Here is a 12,163-nt window from a genome sequence, read left to right on the forward strand (position 1 = left end):
AATTATCAGGAGGGGGACTGTAAGGGTGGATTCTGCATCAGCGCATCCAATTCTCTCCTCCAGGATACTGTCAAGTAATGTTTGCAAAATTTAACACGTAATTTCATCTAGCAAAATATCCCCAAACATGCGTGACATGCTCATTCTGTGACCGGATTTAATTTAGAATTAATTACATCTCAAATTCTGCCAAAGTTAACAGTTCAGGTTCTGCATCAATTTATTTTACAACCGGATTCACAGGATGATTATTTTAACATTCAGCAACGAATGTTCAGTCGCTGATCTCACACAAAAAGCAGCTGCTTTTACAGCCATAAGCAGCAGATGACAGGTGCTGATAGCGGAGGAAGATGACTAACAGGAGGATTGTTTTTTTTGCAATAAAACAAGTTGTTTTTTCCCGTGTAACTCCTGAGGATTTACCATCCGTTACAGCGCAGCATCCCTGGGTTCAATGAGAGACAAGTGCAAATCTCCACCCAATTCTGAAATCAGTGTATTGGCCCTCTGCCAACTGCCTGACACGTGGCACCTAAAAATGAAATGTCTCTGCAATGTTCAGCCCTGCCCAGTTGGGAATCTCCCCAGTGTGGAGAGTGATAAACCAGCGACATTGCCTCCACGCTGTGCGAGCTTATGCCAGGAATGCCATTTGGGCAGAGTTTGCTAAGAAACGCCATGAATTCAGCACATGCACCTCACCACTTCCCCAGCTCCACTAGGTTTACCAGGCCATCAAGAGGAAATATTGCAGCATTTGACAATATACCAAAACATCCAGTTACCCACTGCAGGAAAGAACTTTCATTTCTGTGGAACCTTTCACACCCACAGGAAATTATGTTTAGATGGGTAGTCATTGTTGTAATGGCAGGAAACGGGGAAACAATCAGCCCGCAGCAAGATTCCACAAATGGCAAGGAGATAGGTGTCCACATAGGCTGTTTTCATACTGTTAGTTATGGGATAAATCGGAGGTGATAGACAGGACCTCAGTATTGCTGATCCCAGAGACTGCACTATCAATAATCAGTACTGCAGTGAAACCAGATGTTTTTTCAAATTCTTTTACAGGCCGAGAGTTTCATTGACAAATCCAGAATTTTTGCACACATCAAATTGTGCTCGAGAACATGGTTGTGAATTGTTTTGAATCACTGCAGTCCATGTGGTGTAGTTACACCTACAATGCTGTTAGGAAATGTATTCAGGATTTTGGCCAAGTGACAGTGAAGAAAAAGTGATATTGTTCCAAGTCAGGATGGTGAGTGGCTTAGAGAGGAACTTGCCCTTGGCCCTCTGGATAGTAGAAGTCGTGGGTTTGAGAGATGCTCTGCTCAAATCTTTGGGATGTCGACTGAACTCCTAACATTCTGACTCAGATGACAGCACTAATTATTGACCCATGCTTATAATGTTAGATTTCTGTTGCACAGGGTTTAGGGCTGCCCTGGAATAAGTGGTGGGCATTGCATTGGCAATCAGTCTAAAACATGGGGTGTTCTAACCTTAGCCGAAGTATCAAGCGCTCAGAACTAAAGTGCTTCATTTAGAAAGGGGGAGAGAATGAGGCATCCAAATAAATCTGGATTCCTTTGGACAGCTCATCGCAGCTGATGACAGGATCAAACCAGCAGAAGGTGTGCAGCAAGTTGGCCCAAGTTTTCCTTCTTGTATTCTGGAAGGTTTTGATAGGAGAATGAACAGGGAAATAAAAAGACCGCACACAGAATAAGAGACTGTATTGAAACAACAATTTGACTGTGCTTTACTTGTGCAACAGGTACCAACAGTATCAGAAGACATGAGAAGTTAGATCCATTCCACACTTTAGAAAATAAATATACTTGCAAAATTTAATTGCAGGTTACACCATTATTGAGAATTACAAGCATAATTTATGCTTTTGGGCTAACAAATATACCGACAGGATCATCATGTTATTTTTGCAATTACGTGGGAAATTTACAAGCCCTGGACAATGTTCCTCGCACCCACTCCTTCACTTCATTTGAGTACAAGGATTTCTTAAAAGCTGCAAAAGCACAAAGTAGTCAGACCCAATTCTTCAAGCAACTGCAAACAGCAAGACTCCATTCAGACCCTTTGATTCCCTCAGGGCTCTGCCTCGGCGTCCCTGTGGCCTCCCTTATGGCTCTCCTTAGAAAGCAGCTCCTCAACCAGGCTTCTGCTCAATAGCTCCTCTTTTCCTACAGCGCCCATTTTTCTCAGATAGTGACTCTGTAAAGCATCCTGGGACTTTGTACTACACTCAAAGGTGCTGTACTAGAGATTACTAGAGACTTTCATCACATGCGGACATCCCAAACCATCTACTGCCAAATGATGATTGAAATAAGAAACGGGGGAAAATGTACAATGTTTTATAACAGTACAATTGTTTATACAATGAACTCTGACCTGAATCTCTCTAACAGGAGTCTCCCCACTGTGTGCGTGTTACATAAACAGTGGGTGTTTATATGATCGAGCTGCCGCTCTGATTTGGAAAAGAGACGACAGTTGAAGATGATAGCGCTCTTTAAATTGATGGAGTAGACACAGAGACGATGTTTCTGTTACTGTTCTGAACAGAGTTAAAGTGAGGGAGAAACCAAAGTCAAACGACTGCAAAAGAATGTGTTTTACAAACAGAGCAAGTTTCTGCTTCTGCCATAATTGATGGTATGACCTCGTTGAGTGACTGTCACTCTAATAGGAATCATTTGATTTTATATCAAATTATTGTTCAATACATCAAGCCATCTGCTGTGAGGTTGTTAGCAGGTATCTCTCTGGGGGTCCCTGTTTATTTCCTGTCACCTTCCATTTCCAAATAAATCCATCATAAATGGAGCCAAAGACAGAAGGAAGAGTGGATGTGCTTGTTCAGAGTCTGCAGTGTGTCTAGCTTACATAGCCTGGGACCTAGCAAGAGGGATGATCTGTTAGTTCATGGGGAAGAGTACCCACAAGCAAACCAGCTGGTGCAACTTGCCAGCTATGGGTGAGAATAACCGCATCAACCAGCAGTTCACAACAAGAGGAACAGGAGCAGGCTCCTCCAATGTGCCCTGCCATTCAAATAGATCACAACTGACTGGTTCCTCAACTTCTAGCCATCAACGATCCAAAATAACCTTGATAATTTAAAAAGCTATCTACCGACCTTTCTTAAGTTTCAGTGCAGACAAGTGAGGTTTCTTCTTCCATTTAGATCATCTTCAGTTCAGCCCAACAGATGCGGCACCCTAAATGAGTAGGCATTGGCTGGCTGTGCCCCAGTTCTGCCTCGGTCATCTCTCAATAAGGTGTCCTTGTTGAGACCAGATGAATACAAACTTCTCCCTCCCCAAACAGTTTACCTCCTTATTTGGGTGTGTATGGGGGCAATTATTACTCAATAGCTCTCCACAGCACAGTGTCACATCAAGCTTTCATGAACTAGTTTACCATCTTCTGTCCTTCAGAGTGGATCAGTTTAGAATCTGCCAGGTCCAGTTAGATGGAGAGCAAAACACAACCTTGGGAGAGGTGAAAAGTCTGCTATTAAAAGGAGGGGATTTTGGAGGAGATTGCAGAGGGGAGGGTGAAGAGTTGATTGAGAGGGGAAAGGGGAGGCATTGAATGCCAGAGGAGGCTATGGTACTTTCTGTCAAGGAATTCTTGTACATGCCAGCAGGAGAATGAGCAATGTTGAAGTTAATAGAGAAAGGATTGTGAGGACAGAGGAGGTTGACACAATTCTCCTTGGAGCGAAGGTGGCAACGAGAAGATGTGATAGAGATTTTCAAAATCAAGGGGACTGCACGGAGTAGATAGAGACAAACTGTTCCTGCTTTTAAAAGGATCGCAAACAAAAGAGGAGTTTTAAAATTATTTTCAAAGGAAGTAAATGTAAGGTGAATTTAAAAAAAAACTTTCACACAACAACTAGGTTGGATCAGGAAACACTGCCTGAAAATATAATGAAGGCAAGTTTAAATGAGGCATTCAAAAGGACAACGGATGATTACTTAAATAGAAACAATGTGCAGGGCAATTGGAAAAAGCAGAAGAATAACACAAATTCATGATGCTCATGTGCAGAGGCAGTGCGTTTATGATGGGCCCCTCTCTGCAGCACAACAATTCTGAGTTTCTGTGCTAAGGGAAGATTTGATAGAGGTATTTAAAATTATGAAAGATTTTGTTAGAAGGAATAAGAAGTCATTTGCAGTATTAGAGGCTGAGTAGTAATAGGAAACAGGCTTACACTGATCCGCAAAAGAATCAGAGGTGGCATTGAGAAACTTTTATTTTACACAATGAGGTTATTATGATCTGGAATGTTTTGCCCGGAAGGGTGTTGAAAACAGGATATTACAGAAATGTTCAGAAGTGAGCTCGATAAACGCTCGAATGGAAAACATTCAGGAAACCAGCTGGGAAGCTCCACCAAAAAACCAGCACAGGCAAGACAAGCCAAATAACCCAACTTCACACATGGTCCTCTGTCTTCCCATTCCACAGAACATGCTCAGGCATCAGACTGTCCCAATGAGTCTCTTGTATCATCTTCCTTATGCACCAAAACACTTAATAATTTTCACTTCCCTTCACTTATTTTCACCCATTACCAAGATGGAAGATTGTGGATAAAAGGGCATTATTCTCCATTCTCGTCCGATTCTGTTTCCCTCAATGTTTTGGATGCTATGCATATAGGCTCAGGTGGAGTTTCACCTCCAGATTTAACAGAATGTGATTCAAACCTCCACAAACAGCATCCCTTTCTGCCAAGATTAAGTTCAACTCGCAAATGGCAGGGAATCTTACTGCTTGATGACAAGAAGCCCTGAAGGAGTTTAACGTGCATTTAGCTTGCCTAACCAGACAGGTGGCCATGGTAAAGGCTCAGAGTCTCAAGGCTGCACTTCTGCTCCTGTTTTGATCATTTTCTGCTGCATATTCCTGCCTGGCAACTGAGTAATAGCGGCATGTTAACAACATAGCACATGGGAATTGAATGCAGGCATGTAGGAATCGGGGAGCACTAAGATCTTAAGTGAGATCAAGGTGGTGAATTCGGAGATGGCAATGGATGGCTCTGACTGAACTATAATAGCCCTTCTCCCCTTCTAACAGACTCCCCCTCTCAATCTCTCCCACTCTCTAGCTTCAAAGGGAAAAATTTGGGAACCACCAATGAACAAAGCATCTTGGAAACACAGCTACAGTATTTGGCTGTGGTGGAAATAGATCTGCCAGTGACCTTAATGGGAACTAAAGTGAATCAGGGTGCGTGGCTGGACAACCTTATGCCAGAGCTGCTTCCTACCACCTTGAGTTCAAGTCGGCCCAGTTCAAGATGACCACGTGCACGAAGGAGAAGAGAGTGGAAAACTCACAGGGAGATGGTGATGCAGTGGTAATGTCACTGGACTAGTACTCGAGAGGCCTAGGCTAATGCTGTGGCGACATGGGTTCAGATCATGGCAGCTGATATAAATTGAATTTAAATTCTAAGATCTGGAACAGAATAGTAGACCCACCTCTGAGCTAGAAGATGCAGGCTCAAGTCCAACCTACTCTAGAGGTGTCATCACAAATTAACTAATGAACTAACAAATTAAAAACCAGACACAGTGACAGAGTCCCTACCTCTGGACCAAGAGACCAGGATTCAAGGCCTATCTGCTCCAGAGACATCTCCCTGAGAAAGTTGATTAGAAAAGACCTAAAAACTGGCAATAAGTTTTCAAAAACATAAACCCAGCCTCAGTGATGGTGATCATGACATTATCATCAATTGTTTTAAAAATCAGTCACTCAGTCAGGTTCACTGACGTCCTTTAAGAAACAAAATCTGCCATCCTTTCCCAGTCTGTGACACATGACTCCAGATCCACAGCAACATCGTTGACTCTTAACTGTCCTTTGAAATGGCCGAGCAAGCCATTAAGTTCAAAGGTGATTAGGGACGGGCAACTGATGTTGGTTCTTCTAGTGATGCGCACACCCGTGAAAGAAGAAATTTAAAAAACCCACTGAGACATCCAGCAGTTGTAAAAAATGCTGAGTAGGGTCAAGCAACAAAATGCTGGGCTTACCGATGATTCTCACATTCAACAGAAAAAATAATGCAAGTCTAGTCCTTTAGTTTTCCTTTTTTTCTAAATAATGACATGGTTTATTTGCACAAGATAGGTGCTCGCAATGTGACAATGGCTCACAGCAAAGAAGGCAGAAAAATCATTCATGGTTGGTTCTGAGGAAGATGAGCTTGAGTTCCCAATCCTGATCAAGGTCCAGTGACTCTTTGGAAAATCATATGCCCACAAGTGTTGGACAAGGCCAGGATTAATTAAGGAGAAATTTATGTTTGTGAGGGATTCAGACGAGTTCTCAGGGTCTCTCACAATGGGTAGACTATGTTAAATTGGGTATTCTTCCATACCCGTCCACAATCACCACCCTCTGGATGAACTATCTGGGATTATTTCTTCATCTTTAAAGCAAATGGAAATGCATCACATTTCAAAGATCTCCAGTAAACAAATGCCTTAACGATAAAACCTAGTTGAGGCTCGAATTATTTCTTCTGAAACCTCTCCAAGAACTCTGAGTAAACCAGCTTCTGAGGAGCAGAGACGGGAACAAAATGTCCTCCCGTGTGAGTAAGAATCACAGGATCGACGAAGGATTTGGACAGGTCCTGGCTCAATTCTCCAGGGATGACCCGGTCAGTATCACCAAACACATGCAAAGACGGAATAGCGATGGGCTGCTGATAGAAATGCTCATGGAGCTTACACCTGCTCTTAAAGCCTGCCACAAGAATTGCAAAATCAAACTGGAATCTGGGGTCTCCCTTCTGTTTGAGGGCACAGACCATTGCCACAAGAGCTGCTCCTTGGCTGAAACCCATGATACCATCAAATGGGCCTAATTCAGCCATGGCTTTGGAGATGGTCTCCAGCGATTCTTCAAGCCCTTTGCAGGTCTCCACATGATCCAAGGCATTGAAACTGTCCTCAACCGGGTTTGAGAACCACCAGCCACGGCCATCTTCCTCAGTTTCCCCCATTTGAGTCCCTGGATCAATGAAACATACTAGAATTATCACTTTCCCGTGTGTGAAATGTTGGATCAAAGTGCAAGAAATATTTATTCCTGGAATGCAGGATAACTTGGTAAGAGAGTATTATTAGAGTCATAGAGATGTACAGCATGGAAACAGACCCTTCGGTCCAACCCGTCCATACTGACCAGTATCCCAACCCAATCTAGTCCCACCTGCCAGCACCCGGCCCATGTCCCTCCAAACCCTACCTATTCTTATACCCATCCAAATGCCTCTTAAATGTTGCAATTGCATCAGCCTCCACAACATCCTCTGGCAGCTCATTCCATATACGTACCACCCTCTGTGTGAAAAAGTTGCTCCTTAGGTCTCTTCTATATCTTTCCCCTCTCACCCTAAACCTATGCCCTCTAGTTCTGTACTTCCCGAAGCCAGGGAAAAGACTTTGTCTATATATCCTATCCATGCCCCTCAATTTTGTAAACCTCAATAAGGTCACCCCTCAGCCTCTGACGCTCCAAAGAAATCAGCCCCAGCCTGTTCAGCTTCTCCCTGTAGCTCAGATCCTCCAACCCTGGCAACATCCTTGTAAATCTTTTCTGAACCCTTTCAAGTTTCACAACATCTTTCCAATAGGAAGGAAACTAGAAGTGCACGCAATATTCCAACAGTGGCCTAACTAATATCCTGTACAGCCGCAACATGATCTCCCAACTCTTGTACTCAATATTCTGACCAGTAATGGAAAGCATACCAAACACCTTCTTCACTATCTACCTGTGACTCCACTTTCAAGGAGCTATGAACCTGCACTCCAGGTCTCTTTGTTCAGCAACACTCCCTAGGACCTTACGATTATGTGTATAAGTCCTGCTAAGATTTGCTTTCCCAAAATGCAACACCTCGCATTTATCTGAATTAAACTCCATGTGCCACTTTTCAACCCATTGGCCCATCTGGTCCAGAAAAAGTAGAGGGCCCAGCACCAATCCTTGTGGCACTCCACTGGTCACAGGCCTCCAGTCTGAAAAACAACCCTCCACCACCACCCTCTGTCTTCTACCTTTGAACCAGTTCTGTATCCAAATGGCTAGTTCTCCCTATATTCCATGAGATCTAACCTTGCTAATCAGTTTCCCGTGGGAAACCTTGACGAATGCCTCACTGAAGACCATATAGATCACATCTACTACTCTGCCAGGACGTATTGGCTTTGGAACGGAATCACTCAAAATCTGGTGCCTATGCTTGTTAAACAATAACATGTTTTTAAAATTTCTTCCTTCTTTCCAAATCTGATCACAGCCTTGCGTCTTCTCATCCACATATATCGTACAGTTCTACAAGCCTCTCACAAAGCCCTGACTTTAATTGCTTGCTCCACCATTGGCTGCATCTGCATTCCATCCCCTTCTCTCCCCTTATTTAAGGCAGTTTTTAAAACCTGCTTCTTTGACTAAATTTTTGGTTATCCAATTGAATCTCTCCTCATGCGGCTCAGTGCGAAAGTTTGTCTGATTATAGTTCCCTGGAGCAGCTTTAGGACTTGGAGCTACTTATAAAGGTGCTAAATAAATGCAAGGTATTGTTTTATGCTAAATAAAAAAAAAACAAAAGAACCGTGGATGCTGTAAATCAGAAACCAAACCAGAAATGGCTGGAAAAGCTCAGCAGGTCTGGTAGCATCTGCAGAGAAATCAGAGATAATGTTTCTCCCAAGTTAACTGGAGTTCTGAGGAAGGGTAATTGGACCCGAAATGTTAACTCTGATTTCTCCTCACAGATGCTGCCAGAGCTGTGGAATTTTTCCACCAATTTCTGTTTTTGTTGTTGTTTTATGCTAGTTACCCTGATAATATTCAGTGTCAGCTCCACAATTTTTTTGGGGGGGGAAATGGGGGAGAACCGGGTTAATTCCCACAGTCTTGGTGTGTGTGTGTGTGTGTGTGTGTGGGGGGGGGGGTTATAATCAGGGTCAGCTGCGGTTTGGGGATGAGTAAAATCAGGGTCAGCCCCACAGTCTGAGGGTGGAGAATCAGGGGTCAGCTCCATAGTTGGGGGGGAGGAATCAGGGTCAGTCCGACTGTCTTTGGTGGCTGGGGGGACTCAGGACCAGGACCAGGACCAGTCCCCCCCACAGTCTGGGGGGTGGGAAATCTGGGTCACAGAAAGGAAGGCCACTCGAACTCGTTGGGAATTTTAAAACGAAACAAAAAGCTGGAAATACTCAGTATTTTATTTTTATTCTGATTTTAGATTCCCAGCATCTGCAATATTTCCGATTTTATGAGTGACCCGGTTGATTTTGGAGGCCCCCGGGGTAACAGTCCAGGTTTGGAAACTCAATGCTGTGGCCCCTTCACCGACAAGGCCCAGCTCCCTCCCCGGACTCGCCTGACCGACTCACCGTCCCCGGCGGCTGCAGGAGGCTGAGCCGTCGCCCCCAGCGGAGGGGGCACCCTGAGCGGCGACGACACGTAGAGCAGCTCGGCGCGTTTCCGCAGCGCTTTCCGCAGGGAGCCGGTCCGCTCTCGGAAAATCCTGCCGTCCTGACGGTAACCGTGAACACACAGCAGCCGCAGCACCGGCGGAGCCATTACAGCGACGGCAACTACAACCGGCAGGAGCCCGCCACCCAAACCCCTCCGACTGGACAACCAAGAGCCGCGTACACACTGCCCGCCCGATAGATTGTTCCCCCGACACCAATTTACTCCCCAATCCAACTGAGTCATCCAAAATGATACAACAAACAAAGTATCTAGAATTACACCAATCAGATGCTTCCAACTTCAGTTATGCACCTTTTAAGCTGTTCACAAAGGAAAAAGAATATTTTGTTTGATTTCCATTGCAATGACTGGATATTTAAATACACTTAAAAGGCCAGGGCCTAGGAGGCTATGGACCAAGTGCAGGTAAATGGCATTAGTGTGGTTTGGTGTTTGTTGGTTGACATAGATATGTGAGCCAAAGGGCCTGTTTCTATGCTGTATGAATCTATGAATATATTATCTAATTCCAATGAAACTCAGTGATTCAAGGGATGAAGGTGTCATTGCCTAGGCCAGCACACTTTGGTTTAATTGCCCCTTGATAAAGGTAATGATGAGCCACGTTCTTGAACTGTCTCACTCCATGAAGTATAGGGACCCCACAATGCTGCTAGGGAAGGAAAAATTCCAGGATTTTGACCCAGCAACATTAGAGGAACAATGATACATTTCCAAATCAGGATGGTGATTGGCTTTGTGAAACTCACAGGTATCTCCTGTGTATCTACTGTTCTCAGTGGTAGAAGGCATGGGTTGGAAGGTGCTAACTAAGGAGCTTGGGTGAATTTCTGCAGTTCATCTTGGAGATGGTACACACTGCTGCCAAGATACATTGGTGGCTAAAGGAGCAGGGTCTGTGGACTGGGGTTTTTATCAGTGCCCAATAACGAAGTCCCAGGGTCCTCTGGCTTCTGCTGTGCTTGGTCAGGGGCTGGAGGCCTGGTCGCGAAATAGCACCAGAGCCCACGATTTCTGTCCCTGGCCCTGGGAGGAAGTGAATGTTGTAAGTGATGGGCATGCCAGTCAAGTAAGTTTTGTTTTTGCCCTGGATGATGTTGAACTTTTTGATTATTGTTGGAGGTGCATCTATCCAGGAGTTTTCTATCACATTCATGACTTACAGTCATACAGATGTAAAGCACGGAAACAGACCCTTCGGTCCAACTTGTCCATGCTGACCAGATATCCCAACCCAATCTAGTCCCATTGTGCCTAAGGCTTCAGGAAGTCAGAGGTGACCATACAAGATTGTACTGAAGGTAAACATTGATTCACAATAAAGACTCTCCCAAATGGAAGTGTTTTGGACCTTGATTGGGGGCGGGGACAGAATTGGTCACAAACAGAACAGAAAGCATCTGAGAAGATGAAGAACTACCATCCAGCTGTAAGAGGACACTCTGAGTTTATCAGCAGCATTCAGCTGTTAATTTGGAGGTATAGTTAATATTTTCATGAGAAATAACAGCACAATTCCTCCAATAATACCTGATCTCTCCTAGGAAGACCGACAAATAAGGAAACATGAAAAAGGACTGACTTAATTTTATAATCACTGAATCAGTCATAGCTCATTGGGCAGCAGCCTTGGCTGTGAGTCAGAAGGTTTGAGTTTCAGGTTCCACTTCAGAGACTTGACCCAAAGTCAATGTCAAAATCTCAGGGTAGCTCGACCTTCAGGTGAGACACTGATCGGGACCCTACCTGCCCTTTCTGGTGGGCAGAAAAAAAATTTGTAGCACTAATCAAAGAAAGGGAAATCTCCTGGTCAATATTTAACCAGCATCTCATTGAAGCTTACAACATTCTTATAAAGTGTAACTGGATGAATGTAGGTAAGATAATCTCTCTGGCTAGTAGATCTATATCAGGGAACTTTTGTCGTAAGAGCCAAACTGTTTAACTGGGGAGAAATCTCTTTGCTCAGAGGTTGGGGAATATTTGGAATTACTGTGAAGTCTTAATCATTGAGTTTGTTCATTAGTCATTAATAGATTTCTGAATGTTTATGAAATCAAGTAAATAGGGATAGATGATCAGCCATGATTGGCTTGAATGGTATAGCAGCTATGACAGGCTAAATGGCCCCCTCTTCTCTTATTTCCTTTTTTTTCATAACACCAAAATCTCATTGCTATCTGTGGGACTTGACTGTTTTCAAATTAGCTGACACGTGTACTACATTACAACAGTGATTACACTTCAGAAGTACATCATTGACTTTGAGGTGTCCTGAGGTCATGTGGAGTGCTATATAAATGCAAATACTTTCCTTCCAGAGATCAAAGCCAGATGGAAATGTGTCACAGAGCATCAACACTATTAAGTCAAATATAATATATTGATTTACTCAGCTACATATCTTGACATGTGTCCCTTGGCAACTGCTGCCTCTTGTTGTGGTGGGACTATTGTTGACTTTGTCAACTGTCCCAATCTTCTCCTCCCTGCTGAATGCGCTGAAATCCATCCGTCAGTCACTGATGATGGTCATTACTTGGCCTGCCTGCCAATTATCAGCACAGAATGGGCATTTGCA

General features: G+C 43.9%; 1 protein-coding gene across 1 annotated transcript; it reads right to left on the minus strand.

The window, feature by feature from the left end:
• Nucleotides 1-1,747: 1,747 nt before the first annotated feature.
• ovca2 (OVCA2 serine hydrolase domain containing) lies at nt 1,748-9,706 on the minus strand. Its single transcript, XM_060848244.1, has 2 exons — nt 9,477-9,706; nt 1,748-7,080 (listed from the first exon to the last, which is right to left on the minus strand). The coding sequence occupies exons 1-2, from the start codon at nt 9,664-9,666 to the stop codon at nt 6,578-6,580; spliced, it is 693 nt and encodes a 230-aa protein (XP_060704227.1). The 5' UTR covers nt 9,667-9,706; the 3' UTR covers nt 1,748-6,577.
• Between the last annotated feature and the right edge of the window lie 2,457 nt (nt 9,707-12,163).

This window comes from Hemiscyllium ocellatum, chromosome 31 (genome assembly GCF_020745735.1).
Source record: "Hemiscyllium ocellatum isolate sHemOce1 chromosome 31, sHemOce1.pat.X.cur, whole genome shotgun sequence".
In the NCBI taxonomy this organism is placed as follows: Eukaryota; Metazoa; Chordata; class Chondrichthyes; order Orectolobiformes; family Hemiscylliidae; genus Hemiscyllium; species Hemiscyllium ocellatum.

Coding starts and splice junctions, on each gene's coding strand:
- ovca2 (XM_060848244.1), bottom strand. CDS start 9,666: ATGGCTCCGCCGGTGCTGCGGCTGCTGTGTGTTCACGGTTACCGTCAG. Junction 7,081..9,476: donor TCCTGCAGCCGCCGGGGACG/GTGAGTCGGTCA, acceptor TCATTGATCCAG/GGACTCAAATGGGGGAAACT.